The following is a 25218-nucleotide window of genomic DNA, read 5'->3' on the forward strand; positions in this document are numbered from 1 at the left end:
TAAAACGAGTTCAAGGGCAAAAGCCCTCAGTTGACGGATAAGCGCGTCGAATTTTCTATAATATTATCACACACACACACAAACCATAAACCCATAAACACGCATTCCCCCCCCCCCCCCCTCCCTCCCATTGACACACACGCATAAACTAGGAAAACGCACCCCGCCCCCCCCCCCCCCCCCCCCCCCCCCACACATTGTAAAAATGCAAAAGTGGGGAGGGATTCTAATAAGTAGGGTACAGCATCTCATCATCATCATCATCCTATAGGATCGCCCACGAAAGAAAACAAAACATTTAAAAAAAGCACGTGCAACTGGAATAAGATCCGTCAGAAAGGGATAAACAAACAAAACGCACAAGCATATAATATACACAGTAGTAATATCGTTAATATAACTGAATTATTATTTTTGTTTGTTTTGTTTTTAAGGGTTTTACGGCGCTCGCGACACATTAATGTCCTCTCCGCGCCAGTAAAAAGGAAGAAACTGGGATAGTAAAATTAGTTTTATAAAATTACAAATAAAGATACCCAAGAAAAAATAAGACAAAGGGGAATTAATTGTTTCAAACGGGGAACAGATGTAGATTCCAAGAGGACACTTTCAGTGTACCTAGTCTGAGATCAGCTCAAAGTCTCATCCAGACACAAGAATAGGATGCCACCGAGAGAAATACATTCAAATGTTTACAGAATACAGATATCCAAAACAGAAAACTAACAATAATACATAATAGAAAGGAAAAAAAATCATCTCCCAAAAACTAATTTTAAACATTTGACTTTTCCCTCTCCGCTAAGGATCACTGCAAGGGCCAGGACAAAAACAGACAATCCCATTCCAATACAAAGTCAGAAAGCAACTGGGAAAACTTAAAATAAAAGGGGATAGAAGACACAGCAAGTGACCTCCCGCCCACCATGGGAGTGAATTATTCTTTAAAAAGATAAACAGCAAAAAGTACTTCTTAAAAACAAGAAAATATATCGAGATTTTAAAAAATAATTTATAGATTATGATTAAATGAGCCAGTCAAGTATAATAGTTAAGCGTGTTTAAAAAACAAACAAACAATGGAATATAAACATACTCTGATCAACAGTGTGATTCGTTATTAAATCAATATTTCAATACACTACTTAATGGCCAAAGGGTTTTGAGATGCGAAGTGAAGTAGCACGAATAAAAATAAATAATTAAATAAATAAATAAATACCACATGTAGATTTATATGGCGCATTTCAACAGTACCAACAAGCCCAATGGATTTTTATTGCTTCATAATATAATACATCGCCCCAGCCGGCCAGATAAAAACCAAAATACATTTCATTAAGAACAAGCTGTGTTTATATCACCTGGAACTAAAAAGGCAAATTTATAATTATCACAGTTTCCTACGATATCCAGATAAGTACTCATACACAATCAAGTCGAGCAAGATAATGCATGTCAAGTGCACACAGCCCCGGGGCAAAACCATCCACTGATTTCATTTCATATTGGTTAAAAACCTCTCACCGATCTTATCTTCCCTCATCTTCGAATGGCACACGATCGTATTTAAACAAAACAACACTAGACTATAATATCTCACAGATCGTAAGAATGAATTTTCCATGACGCTTTGATTTTGGGGGGGGGGGGGGGGGGGGGGGGGGTGGCTTTTTTTTTTTTTTTGATTGGGGCAGATGGACGTATGAAGTTAGCACTTCGATCTGACCTGACGGTGGCGCTTATCTATTAGTAATACAATTCTCATTCTCTTATTGCTGGAGAGATTATGTTATATTGCTGGAGAGATTATGTTATATCAAAGCATTCAATACATAACGATTTTGATTAATTCTTCATCAGAGGGCTCGGCTTTACTCCAGAGAATGTTTACATTGCCTCTATTGTCACCCGGGCTCCCGAATAGCTCTGAAGGACCACTAACTTTTTCATTGGGTCTTATGTCTTTGAAGGGCCACTATCTATTATCACAGGCCTTAAAAATATATAATATAGTATTGATAAATAGAAAACCCTCTCAATCTCGTTTTGTAAAGGTCAAACAAACAACTCTAGGATCCAAAAAATAAGGAGCATCATAATCAACGTTAAAATCCACTCTTCCTTGATTGATAGCGTGCGAGTTTTGAGAACAAAGAGAGGGATTGTAATATGAGACTCACGCAACAGAGAATATTATTATCACATTGCACTATGTAACATAGAAACAATAGTAACCCAACACACAAAAATAATGAGAATTAATCGCCTTTCTGGCACAGCCTAAAAGGCTAAAACAAAGAGCTGAGTGACATCAAATTCATTAATTCTATTAAAAAGAAAACGTTGCTGTTTGAAGCTCGACGAGGGTTTAAATAATTGAGGTGTTGAATGCAAGCTGAAGTTTAACTTCACAAAGTCCCAGGTTTCAGAGTTTCTGCCGAGATGAAAGTCATTTAAATCCGTCGACATCTGAAAGACGAGTTTTCTGACCGAATTGTTAAATATGAGTTTTTACAGAGTATGGCAGTAACTGTTAACTGGGTAATCACCACTACAGATCGATGGCAAACAATTCGGATTTCCCCCAAAAAATCAACACTGTGGACGATCCATGTCGAATTCACCCACCGTCCAAACTAATTCGTGTTTAGTTGATTATACTGAAGATAACATTAGTGTTCTGTGTTGTTGTAAACTTGATACCCCTTTGAGCACACTTGGTGGATATTGATCTGTATGAAATCTTACAAGTTACACTATTGTTTATTATTATTATTATTATATTCTAAAATTAATATTATATTCTGACAAGTTACATTATTGTTTATGATTATTATCTTTTAAAATTAATATTATATTATTAAAACTTGGAATTGGCATTGAATAAAAATACCAATTTTTCAGAAGATTTTGGTTATGAGTGGGTGGGTTGGTATCGGCAAAAATTAATTTATGAAGCGAAATCAATGACCATTCCGGGATAAAACCATTTTCAGCGACAAATTATGTAAACTCCACGTAAATTGGGTTTACGAACGAATCATCAATATTTAATTCGTTTTGATTGGAAGTAATCCAATATAAATTATTCATATTTGAGTTGGGTTTTGCGTGTGTGTATGTATTTGTTTTTGTTTTTTGTTTTTTTTTTAAAGAGGCTTTTTTTGTAACGGAGTGAAGTGGTACCTATGAAAATAATAGAATGAATAAAATGTATCTAACAAAACGGGATCCCATTAGCAACGCCTCAGGATAAATTTACCCAAAACTAACCCTATTACATAACTGCACGCAGTGCGTGAAATAAACGATGTAAGATATAATACGAGTTGAAACACATGTTCAATAAAGTTAGCGATGTGTATTGTATTATTATCAGTGTGGTTGTTACACAGCTGTGCCAAATCTTTGGAGTCGATAAAAAAGGTACACACCTTGTATTGATCACAAATACAGAATCGACAATCTATTCGGAAAACATAACAACAACAACAACAACAATAATAATAATAATAATAATAATAATAATAATAATAATAATAATAATAATAATAATTTTTTAAAAATAATTTTTAAATTAAAAATTTAAAAAAAAAAAATAAAAAAAAAAAAAATAATAAATAAAAAAAAAAAAAAATAAATAATAATAATAATAATAATAATATATAATAATAATAATAATAATAATAATAATAATAATAATAATAATAATAATAATAATAAATAATACTAATGGTGATGATGAGAACGATGACGATTCTCAATTCTAAAAAAATAATAATATGATCTCCAATGGATTTCCATTATAATTTCATCATCACCATTACATCATCTTCGTCTCCCCCCCCCCCCCCCCCCCCCCCCCCCCCCTCATACTATAGCCTTTATTACCTTCCATTTCAATATGAAAGAAAATCGGGAGCTGGCAGGATATTAAGTTATCAAAAGGACATAGCTATTGTTTGCTACTCTTGGATTAGGCGGCCAGTCTATCACAAAGCACTTTCCGCCATATCTAACAGACCCCAGCTACCCAATCACGACTAAGTTGACCAGGACGGCGGAGGGGCAGACAAAATCTCGAATTCACACAGGATATAACCCATCAAATGTAAGCCAACGGTTCCTGAAAACAGTGCATGATAAAAAGGGAAAAGTTAAATATCTCATAGTTTTTGTGGATTTTTTTTTTGTTGGTTTTATTTTTTACTTTCCCAGACTCCCGCAAATTTCTTTCACGGAAAGGTCTCAAGCCAGGGCCTGAGGGAAACCTCACTAGAAAAATCTAAAAAGGAGGGGGGGGGGGGGGGGGTTAGTAAAATGGGGGGGGGGGGGGGGGGGGGGGTAGAAGATCAGTACTGTGATATAGATATAGATAAAGCAGTTAACAGGCGGGTACTCATTTTACACATGATTGCGGTGAGAGAATGTGAGTAAAGAGCCAAGAACTCAACTGTGCGCCGCTCAGAGCGGGACTCGAACCCCATTCCTTCCGATCCGAATGAGAGTGCCATACCACAAGACCCACATATACCAGTTGATACACTAGTGTATTTTTCAGAAAACCGAAAGAATTAAAAGCCATACCAATGGCGCAGAGCTCGAAAATATATTATACTCATTATTATAAATTGACCATAAGACCGTGCATGTTCGAATCCTGGTTCAGAAATTAATTCTCTCTCTCTCTCTCTCTCTCTCTCTCTCTCTCTCTCTCTCTCTCTCTCTCTCTCTCTCTCTCTCTCTCCCTCTCTCTCTCTCTAAACGGTGGAGTGAGCTGTCTCAGTCTCGTCACGAACAATACAACCATGACAGGGTAGATAATCCAAGAACGGGATGGGTTGATGGAGGAGGTAATAGGAGGGAAATGGTCGAAGAAGAGGAGAAGAGCAATTGAATGGCAAGCCAATACTCCACCATCGTCTGACCTGATAGAGTGCTTGTTTTCTCTCCCGACTTGGAGGATCGATAGAATCCTGAATAAGGCTTATGTCATCACCGCCAAACCCCCCCCCCCCCCTCTCCCTCCATCTATTTCTACCACCACCCCCCCCCCCCCCCCACACACCCCCCTTTCTCTCCCCCACCCTCGCTTACATCCGTCTACATCAACCCTCCCTATCAATTGCTTTCACTCAATTACGTTAAAAAATACAAAAACATAACTAGGTAGTAGATGTAGACCGAAAGACAGACAAACAGACTGATAGAGCGACAGACAAGCAAACTGAAAGATAGACAAAGTGAGAGAAAGAGAGATTTTGGAGACGGTTAGTGTGCGTGTGTGATTTTTACGCCATTTAACCATCATGAGACAAGGAGAAAAAGAGGCGAGGGAAATGAATGGGGCTGAGTACACGGTTGAGATATGGAGCCTCCTTTTTGTTGAAAAAGAATAATTTGCTGAATAACCTTGACTCTTATAAATATATCATGAACATTGATCTCCATCGGTCGAAATACTTCGCCAAAACATTATTCAAAACTAGGTCGCATTACAAGGCTGGGTTGGTTCTTATGTGGATGTCTCCTATTTCTATTGTTCAGAGGGGAACTGTTAAATAATACTAACTATCCTCGATCATTGATTGCCTGCTGCTGGTGGCAGTTCGTGCGCGTGCTGCTGCTAAGTATGTGTTACTGTACTGCTCTGAATTCAAATGGTATTGATTAAAACGCAAGATATCATCTGAGCATTCAAACACACGATGATGATCGACGTCTGGAATGTGGCAACAATATTTAATTTGCACTCGCGGACCGAGAGAGAGAGAGAGAGAGAGAGAGAGAGAGAGAGAGAGAGAGAGAGAGAAACGGGGAGGGGGGGGGGTGTATGTGATGATGTGCAACTCCCAGAAACAAATTAAAATGCTGCCATGGGTCCAATTTAAATCAGTATCGTCCAACAGATCTACTGTGGGGATAGAGTACGGTGGATGGAGATGGTAATGACCAAAAAAAAAAAAAATGTCTTCAATTCTTGGGCCACTTGGAGCTGCATCCTGTATACTAAGCTGATTTATCTCACAATCCTTTGAAGCAGATTTTAAAAATTGTCAGCAACCGAATCATAGTTGAATCAATGTGGGGCCGGGATATGAATTTATCCTTACAGCCGAAGATTGAGCACTCCATCTGACTAACAATGAGCAACCACGTCTCCGTTACACTTCTTTTTTATGAAGCATAATCATACAAAAAAAAACATAAATGGGTATGAGACAGAAAATAATTTACTTACGTATTCCTTGACGTTCTTGGTCCTCACTGCCTTGTACGAGGCGTATGCTGGGTATAACGTTCCGAAAACCAATCTGAAAAAGACATACATGTATGGCATGATCAGAGTTTCGAAAAGAAGAAAAGCGTCACGTAGAATCCTCATGGTTCACGTTGTCCCAGCACGAGAAAGGAACCAAAGCGAAAGATTAGGTCTCCATTACATCACTCATCGTTACTTGTAGATCACAACAAATTTTGTCCAGCCAATGCGAAAACCACACAAAGCCCGAGGGTGACACTGTGACACAGGTAGCTTAACAACATGGCTTCAAAACATAGCTGTCTTGTATGATTAATAACGTCAATATCACCACAAAAAGCACCCATCAACATAACATTTGATAAAAAACATTGTCCCGAGTGTGTTGTTTCGTCCCCCCCCCCCCCCCCCCCCCCCCCCCCCCCCCCTCAAAGTTATCTTGGTTATGATATACGCACTAAACATACAAGCGACCAAACGACTCTGTTTTTTTTTTGTTAATCGGACATCTGTAGTTGTCCCCCACCCTCTAAAAATAGATCAAAAATATAAATTCGGACCGAATAGGGCTGATAGTATAAATTTTTAATAAATCTCAACGAATGATTGTCCTTTAAGCCATATAAAATAGACCCAATCAGAAATACAAATATGCATATTAAATATGACAACACTAGAGTGTTTTTTGTTTTGTTTTTTTTTTAAATCTCAAAACAAAGTCAAAGCCATGCAGAGTAAAAGAACAAACCCTAATTACCGCCCATTCTTTACCACCCTCCTCCACCTTTCGGGAAAAAAAAAGAAGAAAGAAATGATAATAACCTTGACCTTTAATTTCATGTTCTAACTCACCCGCCAGGTAAATATAAAGAGGAAACAAACAGGTGCACAGGGAACAGTTTCACTCATCAACAACAATTTATACCAACCCCTTACACCGTGTGAGAAGTCAAACCAACTTAATAAGAGGGAAATGAACCGGCGCACAGTGCCATCTATGCTCAGAACTTAGCTTCAGTGAAAGCAATCCACCTATCACATCGGGACCGTGAACCATTGCCAAGATCTAAAATTATATTTTAAAAAGATTCCGCTAGAAATCTATCTATTCGTTGTCTCTTTCTTTTTCATCCCATTATCATTTTGTGAAGAAGAAAAAACAACAAGGAAGTAAGCCGTGTTTTAACTTTCGGCATGCACAAATTATAGTCCCCCCATATTTACCACACCACAGTTCATAATATCAAACATACATTATACTGTAAGAAAATTAAGTTAACATCCTGGAAAACAAGGCCCACAAGACTGTATTATTATGAAAAAAATAATAACGGTATACACTACTCCATCCCGACACCATTCTAGGCCGGTCTTAGCAAAGCGTTATTATAACAGATTTCTACCCCTGTAAGTACAAGTTATCACGATGATATATTCACTGCCCTGATACTAGAGAGCTGGCTCGCTGTCAAATTCCATTAGTAATTCGCGAGGAAAGGTAAAGAAAGAGAAGGAAATAATATCAAAGATGCTTTACTAGCATACAGGTAAATAGGAGTTACAATATTACGCTGCTAATATCAACTACGAACATCGCTGTACTAATGCCCACTGGACACATGAATTATAAAAAGAAAACTGGTACTTGAGGCACATGGGGCACTTTATTGTTAAACGGCCTGAATGAAATAAAAGTTTATTCCCCTTATGGTACGACTCTTGTCTACTCCAAAGTACTTTCCGACTAAGCTGATAGAACCAGCTACCCAATCATTACTGACTGGCTAGACAGAGGAAACTATGTGCAAAATGCCGTTCTTAATTAAAGACATACCGTCGAAATGACTAATTGATCGCCAGCTGAGTATATTATGCCAAACAGCCGAATCAATCAGCTCAGTTTATGAGTATTATCACAATGTCTTGACACTGCAGTGAGTCAATTTGTACGGCAATCGGAGACATTAGGCGTATTAGTATTAGGCGACCTTTTCATTTTATTTGTTGATATTTGTACAATTATCTTATTATTATTAAAAAATGTTCGTACAAGCATTCCAAATACACTCACCACATCCTCAGGTAACTACCCATCCACACACCTGATTCGAGTCGGGTGGTGAGTCCAGTAACGGAGACAGAATTCCGTAATGATTGTTAATCATTCAGTCATTGACCACGCTCCACTTTGTTACTAAGCGGGACACCAATGAACCGCCGATGCCATAATTAGTGATCACATTTGCCCGACTTTAACTTTTAATTTTAATGACACCCGATACTGCCATCTATCGCCAGGTACTAGTTCAAGAATTAAACATCGCTGTCGATTTTGTTGATTATGCGTTTATAATAAATATCCAAATGGCCAAGGAAATGAAAAGTGGTTCAAAAAAGGAGAGGGCCAAGAAAATGACAATTGAAAACAACAACAACAAAAAAACAACAACCCACAAAAACAACAATAAACAATATAAATAATCAAGAAAATGAGGAGTAAATGGTGAAAAACGAAAGATAAAGGCCTAAAATGCTGATACCGATAGTAGAGATATTTAATGGAAATATTATGTATCTAAATGATCCAATAATAATTTGAACTATACGCCCTCTCAGAGAAATGCCACAGCATCAACGTGTGGCGCGTTTGTGGGGCAGAGTACTCGAAGGCGTGGATTTGAGCGCGATACCGATACACAATGGGCATTCTTAAATGTAATATAATCGGTAACAGAAACAGTGTGTCTATTGGCTTGTAATCTTTTGCTGTGAATAAGCCGAAGGATGAGACCAAAAGAAATCAAATGATAGTAAGTTCTTTGCCTATGAAATATAATCATAAAAACAACGTCTCTAAGTTACCAAAATGAATGCAATGTCTTTTATCTTTTCAATGATTTCGAGTATATAAAGGTCACCTAACTCAATAGTAAACACGGCCTTGCGTAATGAAATATTTACAACAAAACAACTATAATATCGTGGTAAACTATCGCTTATGCATTGATATTGTCAAATTGGAAATCTTTTTCATCATCTTATATAAGGCTAGTCTAAAAACGTCTAAACCAAAACAAAAGATGGAAAAAAATCGGATGAACAAAAAAAAAACATACAAACAAAACAAACAGGGGAGGGTGGGTTGTATTGTAACAAGTTATATCTTTAAGGTCCCTCAATCAATTGTTTTGGAATTTAAATGAAACAATTAAGTATTTAGCAGTCATTGGTTAAATTTATTTTTTTTATATGCTAGAAAAAAGATAATTTTGACTTACCGACAATTTCCCCTTTTGCGCCCAGTTCTAATTTTCTCTTCCTTCAAATAGACTCAGGATTTAAAGGATGATTTTCTGATTTGTTCAAGAGCACGTTTCCCCAACAGGGACCATCACTCTTCCCATCAGGTTTAAATAAATTGTGACCCGCCAGCATAAGCATGCATGTCCTTATTGTATAGCCCATACATTATGTTTAAATATTGATGCTATGCGTTGAGGTAAAATGTACACAACATTCACCAGCTGTATAAAAACCATAACATAGAGACGAGTGACATCAATGTCATTCCATCCATAGTTTATGTACACATGTATTTATTTACTCGAAGTTCTAGCTTGGTCCAAAGATGAGTGTCGACTTAGATAAATGTTTAATTAAATTTGCTTTACAATACTATAGTGAAAGAAAAAGCAAAAGAAGAAGAAGAAGAAGAAGAAGAAGAAGAAGAAGAAGAAGAAGAAGAAGAAGAAGAAGAAGAAGAAGAAGAAGAAAGAGAGAGAGAGAGAGAGAGAGAGAGAGAGAGAGAGAGAAGAGAGAAGAAAGAAAGAAAGAAGAAGAGAGAGAGAGAGAGAGAGAGAGAGAGAGAGAGAGAGAGAGAGAGAGAGAGAGAGAGAGAGAGAGAGAGAGAGAGAGAGGAAGTCAGTCCTAAACGACAAACACGTACCCCCATATGATTGGCAAACACGAGGGCAGTGAGTTCTATTGAAAGGGGTCTGAATATTATCATTGTAATTGTATGCATTGATGAGGACAGTACCGTTGACCATGATTGACATCACAACATTGTATCATATCATCTCGATTTTACTTAGATATATTTATTTTTAGAAATAATGAACAAAGCACGCAATAAGTGAGGACCAACTTGTTTGACGGTAAACGAAGAGCTGACCTAGAAAGCGGTTTACTAGGTCGGGCACAAAGGATAAAAAGTAGTCCCCTTAACACGGACTCTGCCAGGTCAAATGCTGGCTACACAGCTTCGATAATAATCGATTCGATCGTGTTAGCTTCATAGCCTGTCTGATGTGCTTAGTGCACAGTGCACATAAAAACATCCGGCGCACGCATACTTATGCACCGTGAAGAGATAGATATGCAGAAAGAGTAGAAAAGCTGGTAGTGTAGTAAAAAAAAAAAAAAAAAAAAAGACAACACCTGAACATTCTAAAGAGCAAAACACAAAATAAACATCTATAGCTTTTAAAGCAGCAACAGTAGTTATGAACTCTCTCTCTCTCTCACACACACACATGCACAAAATAAACATCTACGAGATGAGCGGATGACGTCATTCAACTGTTTATATATGACAAACAATGACTGAACCTGGCGTTACTCAATCGTTTCTTGCTGATTTTAGATCGTCACAAAGACGATTAGTCCTTATTCTTCCAATAAGACTGATTACTATCAATGTGAACAAAAAAAAATAATAAAAAATAAGAGAGAGAGAGAGAGAGAGAGAGAGAGAGAGAGAGAGAGAGAGAGAGAGAGAGAGAGAGAGAGAGAGAGAGAGAGAGAGAGAGAGAGAATAGCAATAGACTACAAACGTTGAATTTAACACAAATGTGTGTGAAGATTAAGATTGTTTTGGTGAATATTATTGCATACCATCAATGCATGCGTGTAGATATAACTTATATATAATAAATTGTTGGGATATCAGACACCAGCCACGAGAATTTACATAAAATGCGACCTGGGCCACATGAGATGAGGGTGATGATGAGATCCTGAAAAGATGACCGTAAATTGTAATTTTTAGCATCTATTAAAATAATTTTTAGGACAAAAGAGATGGCGATTATAGTAAGGTGAAGCTTTTGTCAGATGCTATTTGAAAAATTTAAAAAAAAAAAGAGACTTGAAGAAGAAACTAGAAGAAAATTATTTTCTATGATATTTTAGGAGGGTCTAGAGATCTATGATCCATATACAATAACCCCTTTGGGTTCAACAAGGGAGAAGTTCCAGCCCTAAGGAATTTAGGGCCAATATTTCACACCGTATGTCACTTGATTAGTTGGCTCCTGGACTGTAAGCAATATATCCATAAAGCAAAGACAACTGTATCAGGTGTCCTTGCCATAAAGGTAACCCATTACCAGAGACGCCAACTTTAAATTTGGCTCACAGGAGTTTCAGACACCACTCGTGGGAATTTCAATGCCGAAAGAGGAATTTCCGCACACAAGAAATAGGAATTGGAATGGTATTTGGCATTGTGTTTACATAGTGTATAGTTCTAAATAGATAACTGATTAGAATTATACTATGATACATAACACATTGCCAAATACAATCCCAAAGTTTCCTTATTTTAAAGCGCCAAAACCTAATGGTAGAGATTGTAGTACTGGTGGTAGTGAGGATGATGTGGTGTTGGTGGTTGTAATAATGGTGGTAGTGATGATGAAGATGTGATAGTGTTTGTTGTAGTAGTAGTGGTAGTGATGAATATATGGTGGTGGTGATTGTAGTAGTAGTAGTGGTAGTGATGATGATATATATGGTGGTGGTGGTGGTTGAAGTTGTAGTGGTAGTGATGATGATGTGGTGGTGGTATAGTGGTTGTGGTAGTTGTGGTCGTGCTGATAATAATGTGGTAGTGGTGGTGATGGTGGTTGTGGTACAAATGGTAGTGATGATGTGGCAGTCGTGGTAGTGATGATGATGATGTGGTGGTGAGTGTAGTAGTAGTAGTGGTAATGATTATGTGGAGGTGATGGTGGTTGTAGCAGTAGTAGTGGTAGTGATGATGTGGTGGTGGTGGTGGTTGTAGTAGTTGTGGTAGTGATGATGGTGTGGTAGTGGTGGTTGTAGTAGTATAGGTAGTCGCAGTGATGATGATGTGGTGGTGGTGGTTGCAGTAGTAGTGGTAGTGATGATGTGGTGATGGTGGTGGTTGTAATAGTAATGATGATGTGGTGGTGGTGGTTGTAGTCGTAGTGGTAATGGTAATGATGATGTAGTGGTGGTGGTGATAGTTGTAGTAGTAGTGGTAGGGATGATGTGATGCTGGTGGTTGTAGTAGTAGTGGTAGTAATGATGTGGTAGTGGTAGTTGCAGTGATGATGATGTGGCGGTGGTGGTTGCAGTAGTAGTAGTTGTGATGATGATGTGGTGGTGGTGGTTGTAGTAGTAGTGGTAGTGATAATGTGGTGTCGCGGTTGTAGTAGAAGTGGTAGTGATGATTATGTGGTGGTGGTTGTAATGGTGATGGTAGTTGTGGTAGTGGTAGTAATAATGATGTAGTGGTGGTGGTTGAAGTAGTAGTTGTGGTACTGATGATGTGGTGGTTGTAGTAGTAGTGGTAATGATGGTGACGATGATGTGGTGGTGGTTGCAGTGGTAGTGATGATGGTTGTAATACTAGTGACAATGATGATGATGTGGTGATTGGAAAGGGGGGGGGGGGGGGGGGGGGGGGGATACTTGGAACAAATTGACTTCACCGGAATTTGACAGAAGTTGCCCGGAGCCCGGAATTTTTTGCTCCAGACCGGAGTTTTTCCCGGTGAAACCGGAGTTTTGGCCTCACTGCCCATTACTTTAGAAAGCCCTTTTAAAAGGATTAAAACTGCATGACTAACGGAAGGACTTATTGAAAGAAACGTTTGTAATCATGCCTGTCTTGGGGAGATATTTTTTCTTCTAATTCCAGTGACTAAAGAGATTAAAATGATTCTTGTAGTTATGTGAAAAATGATTATGGCATCATTGCGATATGCACAACTGAGTAAGTGAATGGTTTTAAAGCGTGATCCCTTCATCAGTTACGTGAATCAAAGTTCTTGCAAAAGCAAACTAAAAATCTCGAAAGTCCCGCGTTTTAAACGTACACACACATAAACCACTCCTTCACGCTTTTGTTCTATGCACTATAATAATAATAATAATAATAATAATAATAATAATAATAATAATAATAATAATAATAATACTCAGTAATAAATAAATAAAATACGGCTGGTGGCATTGAAGATTGTTGGTGACAATGTGGTGGAAATATTAATGATGATGCCGTGACGGTAGTGATGATGTGCTGGTATTTGTGGATGTGGTAGTCATGATGATACTGTGATGGTGGTTGTAGCAATGTTGGTTTTGATGATGATGATGAACTGGTAGAGGCAGTAATTTCAATGATGATGATGAGATAATTATGATTCAGTGGTTGTAGAAGTGAAAGGAGTAGTGGTAATGATGCCATGGAGGTGACAAAGTGGCATTATATTTGTTGCTCTCCCCATCTCCTAAAAAACGTTGATAAATTTTCCCCGCAGGATATCGAATTCAACTACAAACAAACGACACTGTCGGATATTTCCGGCTAACTCCTATAAACTTTAAAATCTAGAGAAAACATTTGCAATTGACAATGAAATGTCAAAATATAAGAAAATACACAAGCCATATTTATCTAGCCATACATAATATAAACATATTAATAATAATATGAAAACAAAAGTATTAAAAATATCACAACGAATAATATTTTTTAAAAATAAAATTATTTTTTTTTCATTCCACAGAAGCTTGTTACGAAAGCCGACAATCATGAACATGGTTGAAACTTGAAGCTCAACTCTAAAACGTATTGACAAATCTAATCATGCTAATGTCTCTTCTTTAATCCAGATTTATATAATACTCAAATGTCCGCGAGGCATGACAATATTCAAAAGCAAGCAAGTTCAGTTTATTTGAACGCTTGATATCAGAGGTACTTAAAGATGAAGGAAAATCATCGACTTTTTGTGGACTGAAGGAAAGGTCTTATTGGAATGGAGTTCATTTGGTCAAAGAGAAGAAACAAAATTAAAAGAAAATAAATGAACAACCAAAATGGAAAACACCATAATTGCTATTAAATAATTAAATTCAAAGGATTGACAAACATGTCGAACAGAAACCATCAAAATTAATGCATGGTTCACACCGCACTATTCCTTCATTTCACTTGCACAAAACAATTGAAACATATGTGATGAACCGGGCAATTCACAATGCACGTCCCATCATAAAATCTGAGTGATAACAATAGGCATGCTCGACGGCTCATTGAAAAGGTAGGTGGGAGTAGGTACGTCACGCCTGTTAAAGCCTATTCTATCATCCATCAAGACAGTCATTTTGCTGACCAAAATTCATAGATGCCAACTATAAATTTGGCTCACAGGAATTTCACACACCACTCGGAGGAATTTCCGCACACACACAAAAATGGAATTGGGATAGTATTTGGCATTGTGTTTACATATTGTATAGTTCTAAATAGATAACTGCTTAGAACTATATTATGATATGTAAACACAATGCCAGATACAATCCCCAAGTTTCCTAATTTCAAATGAAGTAAAGCCCCAAAACCTAATGGTAGTGATTGTAGTGCCGGTGGTAGTGATGATGTGGTGGTGGTTGTAGAAGTAGTGGTAGTGATGATATGATGGTGGTTGTAGTAGTAGTAGTAGTAGTAGTAGTAGTAGTAGTAGTAGTAGTAGTAGTAGTAGTAGTGATGATGGGGTTTTGGTGGTTGTAGTCGCAGCCGTAGTGATGATGATGGTGTGGTGGTGGTGTAGTAGTAGTGGTAGTGATAATGATGTGGTGGTGGTTGTAGTAAAAGAGGTGGTGGTCATCATCATAGCTTGTCACTCCAACATCGAACCTACTCCACAGCATCTGGGGAACAGACTCTTAGGTCAAGGTCAGAGCTCCATCGCCTGCTTCGGACATATATATGAACACAAGCTAGTCTCAGCCAGCCCCCACACCATGAAAATTCAGGCTTGCCAACTCCCTTTATCTGGAAATTCCTAATGTTTGTTCTCATTTCTGCTTTTGATTATATTGTATTATCATTCCAGATGTGTCACGGACATGATATCATCATCCAGATATACACAATCATCCTCTTGAAAAGTTATCAAACCTGAAAATTCAAACTGACACTGGCTATCTAAATTCTGGGATAAATCTCTCTAGTCTTCTATACTCAATGTTTCATAACCTTTAATTAGTATATTTTTAAAATGCTTATTAGTATTAGGATTATAATTCTACAGAGCTGACAACTATACGCCAAAAAGGCGTAGGACTACGCTTTTTAAAACAAATATATTTATGCTTTTTTGTTCCACATCATGCCTTTTCGTCATCATCAAGGTGGTGTTGGTGATTTAAGCAATTTGTTGTTGGGACAATTCAGGGAATGACAGTCCTTATCAGGTGTGGATCAAATATAGATTGGACCTGTTGTGCATAGACTAATATTTGAAAATATAAATTCTTGGGAATGGGATATCGGCAGGCTAAGAAATGATCCAGAGTATTGAATCATCGCCAGACGAAAATCAAGTGATATTTGTTTATGCCTTTGTTTTGCACAATTAGACCTTTTCAACATTACTCCTTTTTGCAGTCAAAATTACACCTTTTCTTTAGTTGATGTTAGCAGCTCTGATTCTAGTACAGTTGTATGTATTACGGTGCTCTTCCTTTATAAGCACTGTCTTTGGAAATCAACAGGGTTCCCACGCACCTGGAAAACTGGGAATTTAGATTTTGTCTCTCCAAGGCCTTGAAAACACGGAAAGACATGTGTGTTTTGTTCAAAACCTTGAAAAAAACGGGAAATTTATTTTTAGAGAAAAAAATGCCAGGAGGGTCATGAGTGATAAAGGAGAACTCAGCAAAGTTCAGGTTGACAAAGATCTGATGTCAGCCCAGCAAGGTAGAAAAAGGTACTATAATCACATTGAAGAGAAGCTGAAAGAAGAGGAACAAGTGAAGAAGGTTTTGAAAAGGAAACATGGGTGATGGTATTTAGGAATTGAAAAAGAGAAGAAAGCTCTTGGAAACGAATCTTGCATTTTTTGAAAAGGAACATGAAGAGACATCTGAATCCGAGGCAACAGAAAAGTTAATGGACTTCGCTCTCCTTACAAAGGCAAATATGCTGATGAAAAAGGCAAAGGACTTAAGATGGTCATGGGTCACTTAACAAATTCTACGAATATGTATGAACCTTTTCAGAACTTTGCGACAACTTGTCCTCTGACTGCATGTTTTGACAACTGTTGACATTACTATTTCATTGCAGGAAGGAATTACATGATTGCTGCTGTATTAGAAGAAGCAAACAATTTAGTCCCTTTTTTCATCAGATGTCAGATCAATAAATATGGGGAACAGAAGACCCCACCCAGAAACACCGAGATATTTTTCTTCATCTTCCTTTTCTTCTTCCTAGAGTTGGAATTTGTATTTATCTTATCAATATTCACATTCTTTCCCTTATCTTAATCTCTGCTACTCAAATGCCTGCATGTTACCTCATTCACTATCCACACTAGCCTGTTTGTCCGACCACCCACGGCAATCTCCCTCCATTTCTCTAGCTGAACTACTCTGTGTCTGTCCCCCTCCCCCCACCCCTTCCCACCTTTGCTCCTTTCCGCTCTATCACAAATTCATCACTAATCCCCCTCCGCCCTCCGCATACAACAAGCAAGACATTAAATCGGAAATTCAGTGTCGATATATAAAAAACAACATTCAGCTTCTTTAATTTCTCAATGCAAAAATGAAGTCTGATGAACATGTGTCCAATGGGATAACTTTTGAGTGCTTTCTAGTATCCAATGAAATAGGCTGCGACTATTCGGTTCGGACTTGAGTTTGAATAGTCTCCCATGGTTATTCAGACTCAAATTACAATACGCATGTGCAATCAACAGATTACTATCTGAATAGTCTCCCATAGCTTTTGATTGTTTTTTTAAATCTAATTAAATTATCGATAATAACATGAAATTGATGCAATTGAAAATAATAATAGTATAGTAGTATAGGAACTATCAACATTTAGTCTAAATCTGCTTTATAGTATAGACGATAAAAATCATAGATGCATTGGAAGTCCAGTTAGAACATTAAAAAAAAAATAGTTAAAACTCTTCTAAAAGAATAAAAGTCAGTCAAAGTCTAATGGAAAAGCTTTTCTAACAACATAACAAGATGTCCAAATAAAATGAGAACGGGAAAAAAAAGTAATTCTGATAGGTACTGATAGTGACAGATAGGTAAAAATCCTACAGACCGAAGTAGGGGTATGAGTTGAGAAGTTTAATGAATGAATGTGCTTCAAACTTTCTTAAAAATTAAAGGCATTTAATTTAAAGGGCGCTCTTTCTTCTTAGCCTTGGCCTTAGCATAATGTTTGTGCGGCCATGTATTTTTATAGCATGTGAATCATTCAGTTTTTTTAATTAATTAATTACAAGGGTGCAAATCTCTAATTCTAATGATTGCAAATCGCCTTTGTTACTTTCAGGGTTTTAAAACAGAATGAACGGCATGGAATCTTCAATTTGAAACACTTGGACTTGATAGCGGATCAAATTGATGTCTCGCTCGTCAAAATGAATGAATGCGAATGATGAGTCAAATTCGAATGCGTTTCATTCAACGAGGCTTCAACTTCAATATCGGTCCAAATAATTTACAGACAGAAACCTTATGAGTATGATTGGTCCGACTTTTCCAGACCTGTGAATGATTTCATTTTGAAAAAGAAAGAACCTTGAATTCGAAAACTGAAACTGAAACGAGATGAGAAAAAAAAATAGGAAACCCTCCTCAGCCTCAGCCTTATCATACTTACATGACAACACGAGAAATAATCGCCGAAACCATCCTTTCCTAGATCTTGCGACAAGAACGTCGCATTCATACAAATTCTGGATCCCAATTAGATTCCAATGGTACAAGATACGAGTTTGACTTTTAAATTAACTCTGAAAATTGAGATAAAACTTTGTTGAAAATTATGTCTCAGGTATCCCAAGAAAGGCAGCCATCTTTGGATTCGAAATTGATATCACGTGACCAAAACATACCCCTGCATAGTCAAGAGAAAACGAACCCCTTTATTTCCTTGATTCCTATGGTACGACTAGAAATCACAATCTGTTCAATCAATCGATGGATTGCAATGAATTTATCGCACACAAATGTCAATCCTAATCATTAACGTTCCATTTCAGGCCTCTCAGTCTGAAGTTTGAAACATAGGCATCGTAGTGGCATTTGTATTCTAATCACCACGGACTTCATAACAATCAAATAAATATAACAGCAATATAAGTCTGATTTTACAATCACTGATTACTGAATGCGATGTTCAATGAAAACCGTTGGATACATATAACGCAAGGAAAGTTCATATATCTTGAAGAATATAAACACCATTTCTCTTTCAGATCTACTTAACATATCGCGGATGTAGACGTTACTTCGACCTTTTGACCCACCAGATGTCATTAAGTGTTGTATTCCTCCACAACGTAACAGAGTGTAGTGTGACATTCCGCAGATTGTGGTGGAGTTGTTTTAAATTTTAAGAAGTATTAATGCAGTTTTAAACTATTATTATTGTGTGATGTGAATTATGGCTTTCAAAATCAGGGAGGAGTTAGTGGGGAAGCGATTTTTATCAGTGAAAAGTGATGGAAAACTAAAAGTGTCCAAAATTTCTGAATGGGAATGGCGGTCAGGTTTTGTACGTGCTGTTTCCACTAAAGACTACAGCAGTACTGATATAACTGTAAGTTTTGAAGTTTACCTTTCAACGTTTAGAGTCGATAATAATGCGAAATTGATTATTTTCAATTAAAATGAATACGTATGTTTTGGTTGTATTTTATTTTTTTCATTGTTTTTATCGAATTTATATGTAAAAAGGATTCAGGGAGCACAAGTCATTTCTAGCAAAGCCACCGACCGACCCATTTCATACCTCGACTTATTAAGGATACACACGTTACACACACAGGCACGTTTCTGGCGGTTGCTTCTTTGATTCATATTCTTTCCTTTTTTACACTTCTTGCTTTATTTTCTCAATAGATTGAATTACTATTTCAAATGTCTATTTTGTTGTCTTGTGTAGTATATGATAAGTGGAGGGAATTCCAGACTTCCATTCCAAGAGTCAGAGTAGTGTGGTGTTGCAGGGTAGGGTTCACCCTAGTTTCTAGTCTAGGCCGTGTAGTTTACCTACCCCTTCTTCTATTATTCTTGTAAGTGCATCGCTCCTTACTTCTTATTCTTACCCTTAATTTGTTTTACATTGAGGAATATGGGTATTACAATTTGTAGGCCATTTCTTTAGTCTTTGGCCAGCGTCAATAGTAATTTTTAAGATCAGTTTATTGTTAAACAGTTTCTGATCACAGTCAAAATTATCCGGAATGTAACCCCTCAAAAATGCACTATTCCTGTTCATGCAGTACTTGAATTGCATCTAGATTGAAGCAAGGTTATAGTTATGTTGTTATATTTCTATCTAAACCATTAAAAAATATATTTCTATCTAAACCATTTTTAGGTCAGTTGGTTAATGAATGAATGCATTTCTTTAAGGCAGTGTCTACGTACAAGGTAACCGGGTACCTAGCCTCAGGATCTACGTACACGGTAGCTAGCTCCGGTAACTGGTTTGCCGCTACAATACAATCTATGGATAGACCTCGCTCTGTATGTGTGTTTGTGTGTGTTATTTTTAAAAATCAAACAATATAATTTAACCCATTAAAGTTCATTAAAGGCGAGATTCAAGGTTACCTTGTATAAATGTTACCGTGTACGTAGATCCTAAGGCTAGGTGCCTGGTAATGAAAATAATGATTATGATACCAAAATATCTGCGATATTCCTCTTTATGACAAAGTTATGCATGCATCTTTAATTGAACCCCTCTAAATCTTTTAGTAAAAAGCGAACGTAATTTCCAGTCATAACTTTCTTATGGGCGAGTTGTGTCACAATTTGACTCCCACTAAACTGCCTAATGTTACCGTGTACATAGACACTCTGTATCTTTAAATCATCCTCTGGGTTATGGTGTAAATAGAAATATAATATTTTAAATTGATATACACTATTGCATTCGACCTAAATACCCGGCAGGCTTTTAGCATTATTAGCATGATGGAAGGCTGCTTGGATCTCAATTAATAAACTAAGATTAGTTGATTGTTACAGAGTATAGTGGGCACTTTACCAACTTTCAACTTTTTAGAAGAATCCCGTTGCTGCTGGTACTGGTAGTATGGACATAACACAGATTATTGTCTTTTATTAATTAAACCGAAATAATGTCAAATAACTAGATGGCTTAACTGTTGATGTTCGTACTTGATACATCGATAGACCATTTTTCTAGAATGTTTCTGCTAAATTCACTTTAAATTTGATGAATGTGCACACTTTAATTTTACTCACCATCGACCCTACCTTTCGGGTCATGATCAATTTTCACTTTCCAGTATTTTCATATTATTTTATTTTAGTTACCGTACATGAAAGTAAATGCGCCTATGAATATATGGCTTATTTCATGTGGATCAATCTACTGCAAATCCCAAACTTTCTTAATTGCAGTGAGATGCTGGTTCTTCATAAAAAGAAAAGATGAAATTGACTATTTTATTTACATAAAATTATCAATGAGTTATTAACATTGAGCTGTTTGTCTTAGAGAGACGAGTCAGCTTTCAAATTAAATGTTATTACAAGTACCATCCATCTAATTGTGTTCTAGTTCTGGATTTGAAATTTATTTCAATGTCTAGGTGCCTATTTTAATGGTTTTACGCAGTAAAAATGTACTCAAGACACTCAGACTAGCCATGAGAAAATTCTGCAGCACAGATTTATTCAGAAATGATTTAAGTTGAGTTTGAGTAGACTATATATACTTAAAATTTTCAAGATTGTCAGCTTATAGTGGATTTGTTTGGAAATGTTTTTGTTGAATTCGAATGGATGCTCACCAATTTTAACGATGTGTAGCGAGATTTACTCAACATAAATTTTGTGTGATTGTATCTTTTATTTTCGATGAATAGAGAGCATATGGTACATTTTAAAGAGAACATGATTAGTATTGAAACTCTACATATCACAGTTTAAGTTTAGAATTAAACAGCCTGATGCTGTTTGAAAGAACAGACCCTAAGTGTTTTTCATTCTCTGTCTGAAGATATTTCTCCCGAGCTGCTTCTCTGATATAATTCTTCTGTCAATTGTTGTCATTAAATAGCCATAAGTCAAATAAATGCTATGTTCATATACTCCATCAGGGTAACGTTTTTGCTGACTGTGCTGCTATCTCATTAGTGCCTTCTATGTTTTTACATTGAATACAAGGCTTGATTGAACATTTGTATTGGTGTTAGTGAGTGTCAATGGAGGTTTTCTACATATTTTATATTAATATTTTATATTATTTCAACGATGCTTTTCTACCAAATGAAAGATTGCTCTAATGTGTCCATTGTGGAGGAAATTTGGTATTGTGAGTTCTAAAATGAGCCACTTTTGATATCTTCTTCTTCTTCTTCTTCTTCGTTCCCGTCAGATATCAATATAGAGAAAGATAAAGGGAGTGAATGTCTCTCTCATTTAAGGGGTCAATACAAAGCAAACTACGTTTTGATATCATTCGTTAACTGTTCCTGTACTCAATAGTTAAATGTCCTTTTGTTGTCAATGTTTCCCTTGTAGAGAGGCTGATTCTAAAACATTTTATTTGGGGGGGGGGGGGGGGGGGGGGGGGGGGGGTGGGGGGGGGGGGGGGGGGGGGGGGGGGGGGGGGATTGATTATAAGTTGACGGACCTTGAGTAAGATTTTATCTGAAATCTTTTATTATTGTTTTTTTGTTGGTGATTAAAATCGTATATTTCTTAGATTAGTTTTATAGAGTTCATGTGATACAATAGTAGGAAGCAAAAGAGTATCATCTTTTTTGTGAAGGATGCTTATATTTGCTTCACTTTAGACTGGTTTTCTTGATTTGATTGATAATTTTTGTTGTGTGGTTGATCGATTCTTTTCCTCCAAGGATAATGGGGTCATTGGTTTATCGTTTCTAGAAGCTTTAGCAGTGTTTTTTTTTGTTTTTTTTGGTGTCTTTTCAACCATTTTTGAAATTGTTGAAGCCATGTGTGTTGCACCAGGCACTGCTTGATATATTTTTAATTCTTTGTAGTAGACAGGTTATAGTTCAAGAATGTCTTCCGTATCGATTTTTAATCATTCCTGTTTTGAATAGTATAAGACTTAAATTTGAGGGAGAAAAGAATTTAAGGTGATAAGACATAAGGCAGCACACGCCAAGGGATATACTAGACTATAGGCCAGTAATGGAGTAAGGCATATACAAGTCCTGTGTGGGGTCTTTTGATCTCCTGCGGCGGACACGTGGTCTCTTGCAATGTTTTCTGGGTTGCTTTCTGTCTTCGTCTTGGAATTGGATTACTCTGTTTAGTTCTGGGCTTTGAGGGAGACATTCAGATCTGTAGTTATGGCTTTGGGAGATGTTTTTTGTTTGTTTTGAATGTACAATGGTTTGTCTGCATTTGAGTGTATTCCCCTTTGTGGGATCATGTGCTTGAGTCTTTTATGTGATCGCGTAGTACATCGATAGCGTGCTCTTGGAATCTGCATCTGTTTTGTAATCAAACCATTCCCCTTTGTCTTACTTTTTCTCATGTGCTTTCGATTGTGGATCTAAAAATGTTACTGGCGCTGAAATGGCTTATAAATGCTGCAAGCACCGTAAAACCCTTGATAACAAACAACATATAGGGTGCAGCTTTTAAAAAAAAAAAGAAAATCCAGAGAGACTGGATGGAATTAGGAAGGGGTGATATGATAACATCATTCAGATTCAATAAAAATGTCACTTTATCATCAGTAATGTGTGTGTGTGCATCAGTAATGTGTGTGTGTGGTGTGCGTGTATTCCTGTATTTGTGTTCGCAAAGTAGGCTTTTTGTTTAATTAATTTGGCAAATGAATGTATGGATGTTAAATGCTATTGCTATTTAGCACTTCTGTGATCGCTATATGAGTAAATCTTTTTTTATTATTCCCCCCCCCCCCCCCCCCCCCCCCCCCCCCCCCGAAATTTTGTGGAAAAGAGTAAATTTTTATTTTTATTTTAATTTTGTAATTTGCTTTTTATCAATGAGCTAAAATTGTATTTTTAAAACTAAAATGAGTTAAGTGAGTGGCACTAAGGGGGGGGGGGGGGGGGGCGCCAGAACTCTAATCTAATCTTGTAAAAGTAATATATTCATGCAACATCTATCTATCATATCTAAATGCTATACATTTACAAAAGATTGTCGCATCGAATACAATGTCAAATCGTGTTTTGCAGACGACTATAGATGAAACTGAAGTTTGTTGACAAACTGATTCTTCCGTTTGGACAGATCACATAAAATGTGTTCAACCATGACCTAAACCATGTTTTTTGTTGACAAACATTTTCTTCTGATTAAACAGTTGAAATTGAATGAGTTCACCCTTATTTATTTGTTCCGTATATTGTTAAATTTTTTTAAGCCGTGAGGAAATATTTTACAATCCTGGAAGCTAAACTGGAAGCTTAACAGATACATTATGCATGCTACTTTTGCAGATGAAAGCCAATCTGCCACTTCATTCAAGCCGATAAATGATCGGTCATGGTCATTTTGCTCTTGCAGATTATTATAACATATTGATCAGTAATTCAATTAATTTATAAGCGGTCATTTGAATCAACTGTTAATAGAATTACCCTATAGTTTAAAGAAAAACTGTTTTCAATTTACTCGTATATCATTCTGGAATAAATAGTTTTAATTTGTAGATTTGCCAGTAATTCTGAGCTCATTGGAAAAACTTTAATGTGGGCTATATAGAATCATTTTTTATCCCCAGTCCTATTTTCTTTCAAAGATGTTGCTATTATTATTATTATTATATTATTATTATTATTATTATTATTATTATTATTATTATTATTATTATTATTATTATTATTATTATTATTATCACAAGAAGCAATTTGAAGGGATTTGGCCCTGAAAAGCTGTAATATATCCATGTCTGACATGCCAGCTCGTATGAAAATGTGTTTAGATACACTAATCAAAAATTTATTTTAACGAATCAGCAATCCTATGTTGATGTTATTGTAATTATACAGTTTTGATGATAGACTTGACATTATGCTATTTTATGGTGTCGTTATTTTCATTGGTAATCATCTTACTGAGTGTACTTTTTTGTTGCTAAATTTAGCTCGCTGAAATTGGAATTTGACTTTCCTGAGTCTCTCTTAAGTTTGGCTGCCAATGGAAAATTGGATGTCGAAGGGTGTGATGTAAAGCAACTTTCCTTTCCATTTTAAAAAAAATAATTTTTCTTTCATTCCAATGGCTCCTGGGTTCAGTTTTACCTGGGGTTATTGTTGTTGACAGATTTGTCTGCTGAAGAAAGTGAATTTAAATCCCATATGGATCGCGTATTTAGTCTCTAGTCTAGTCAGTATGCTGTCAACAAGGCAATCGTTCTTAGGCTGAGTGGGAGTCATGCATTTTGTGTAACAGTTTCGGGGTGTTTTGATTTTGTTTTGTGGGCATTTTTTCTCTTGAAGGTGCAGTTCTTATCGATAAATCATTCAGGGTTTTTTGTTGGGTTTTTGTTGTTTTTGGTAGCAGATCAGCAGTACAGTCGCAGATGGTCTGTTAATTTACATTATTATCATTATTACTGCTACCAACGATTTATTCATAGTTTTTTGTTGTTTTTTTTTTTTTAGTATAAT

General features: G+C 36.6%; 2 protein-coding genes across 4 annotated transcripts in view; one reads left to right on the forward strand and one right to left on the reverse strand.

Moving 5' to 3' along the window:
- The window catches only part of LOC144965950 (uncharacterized), a 51875-nt gene extending 33434 nt beyond the window's left edge, over window positions 1–18441 (reverse strand). For both annotated transcript variants that reach the window (XM_078901839.1, XM_078901838.1), the window contains exons 1-2: window positions 18216–18441; window positions 6245–6317 (exon numbers count right to left, since the gene is read on the reverse strand). In XM_078901839.1, coding sequence (XP_078757965.1) covers window positions 6245–6317; window positions 18216–18247 — 105 coding nt within the window. In that variant the 5' untranslated portion in view covers window positions 18248–18441. The remainder of the gene's footprint in view (window positions 1–6244; window positions 6318–18215) is intronic.
- Window positions 18442–18800: 359 nt separating this feature from the next.
- Window positions 18801–25218, forward strand: part of LOC144965949 (uncharacterized) — a 91022-nt gene continuing 84604 nt past the window's right edge. For both annotated transcript variants that reach the window (XM_078901834.1, XM_078901835.1), the window contains exon 1: window positions 18801–19157. In XM_078901834.1, coding sequence (XP_078757960.1) covers window positions 19002–19157 — 156 coding nt within the window. In that variant the 5' untranslated portion in view covers window positions 18801–19001. The remainder of the gene's footprint in view (window positions 19158–25218) is intronic.

The sequence above is a fragment of the Berghia stephanieae genome, chromosome 2 (assembly GCF_034508935.2).
Source record: "Berghia stephanieae isolate SIO BIC M18660-M18661 chromosome 2, UCSD_Bste_1.3, whole genome shotgun sequence".
Classification (NCBI taxonomy): domain Eukaryota; kingdom Metazoa; phylum Mollusca; class Gastropoda; order Nudibranchia; family Aeolidiidae; genus Berghia; species Berghia stephanieae.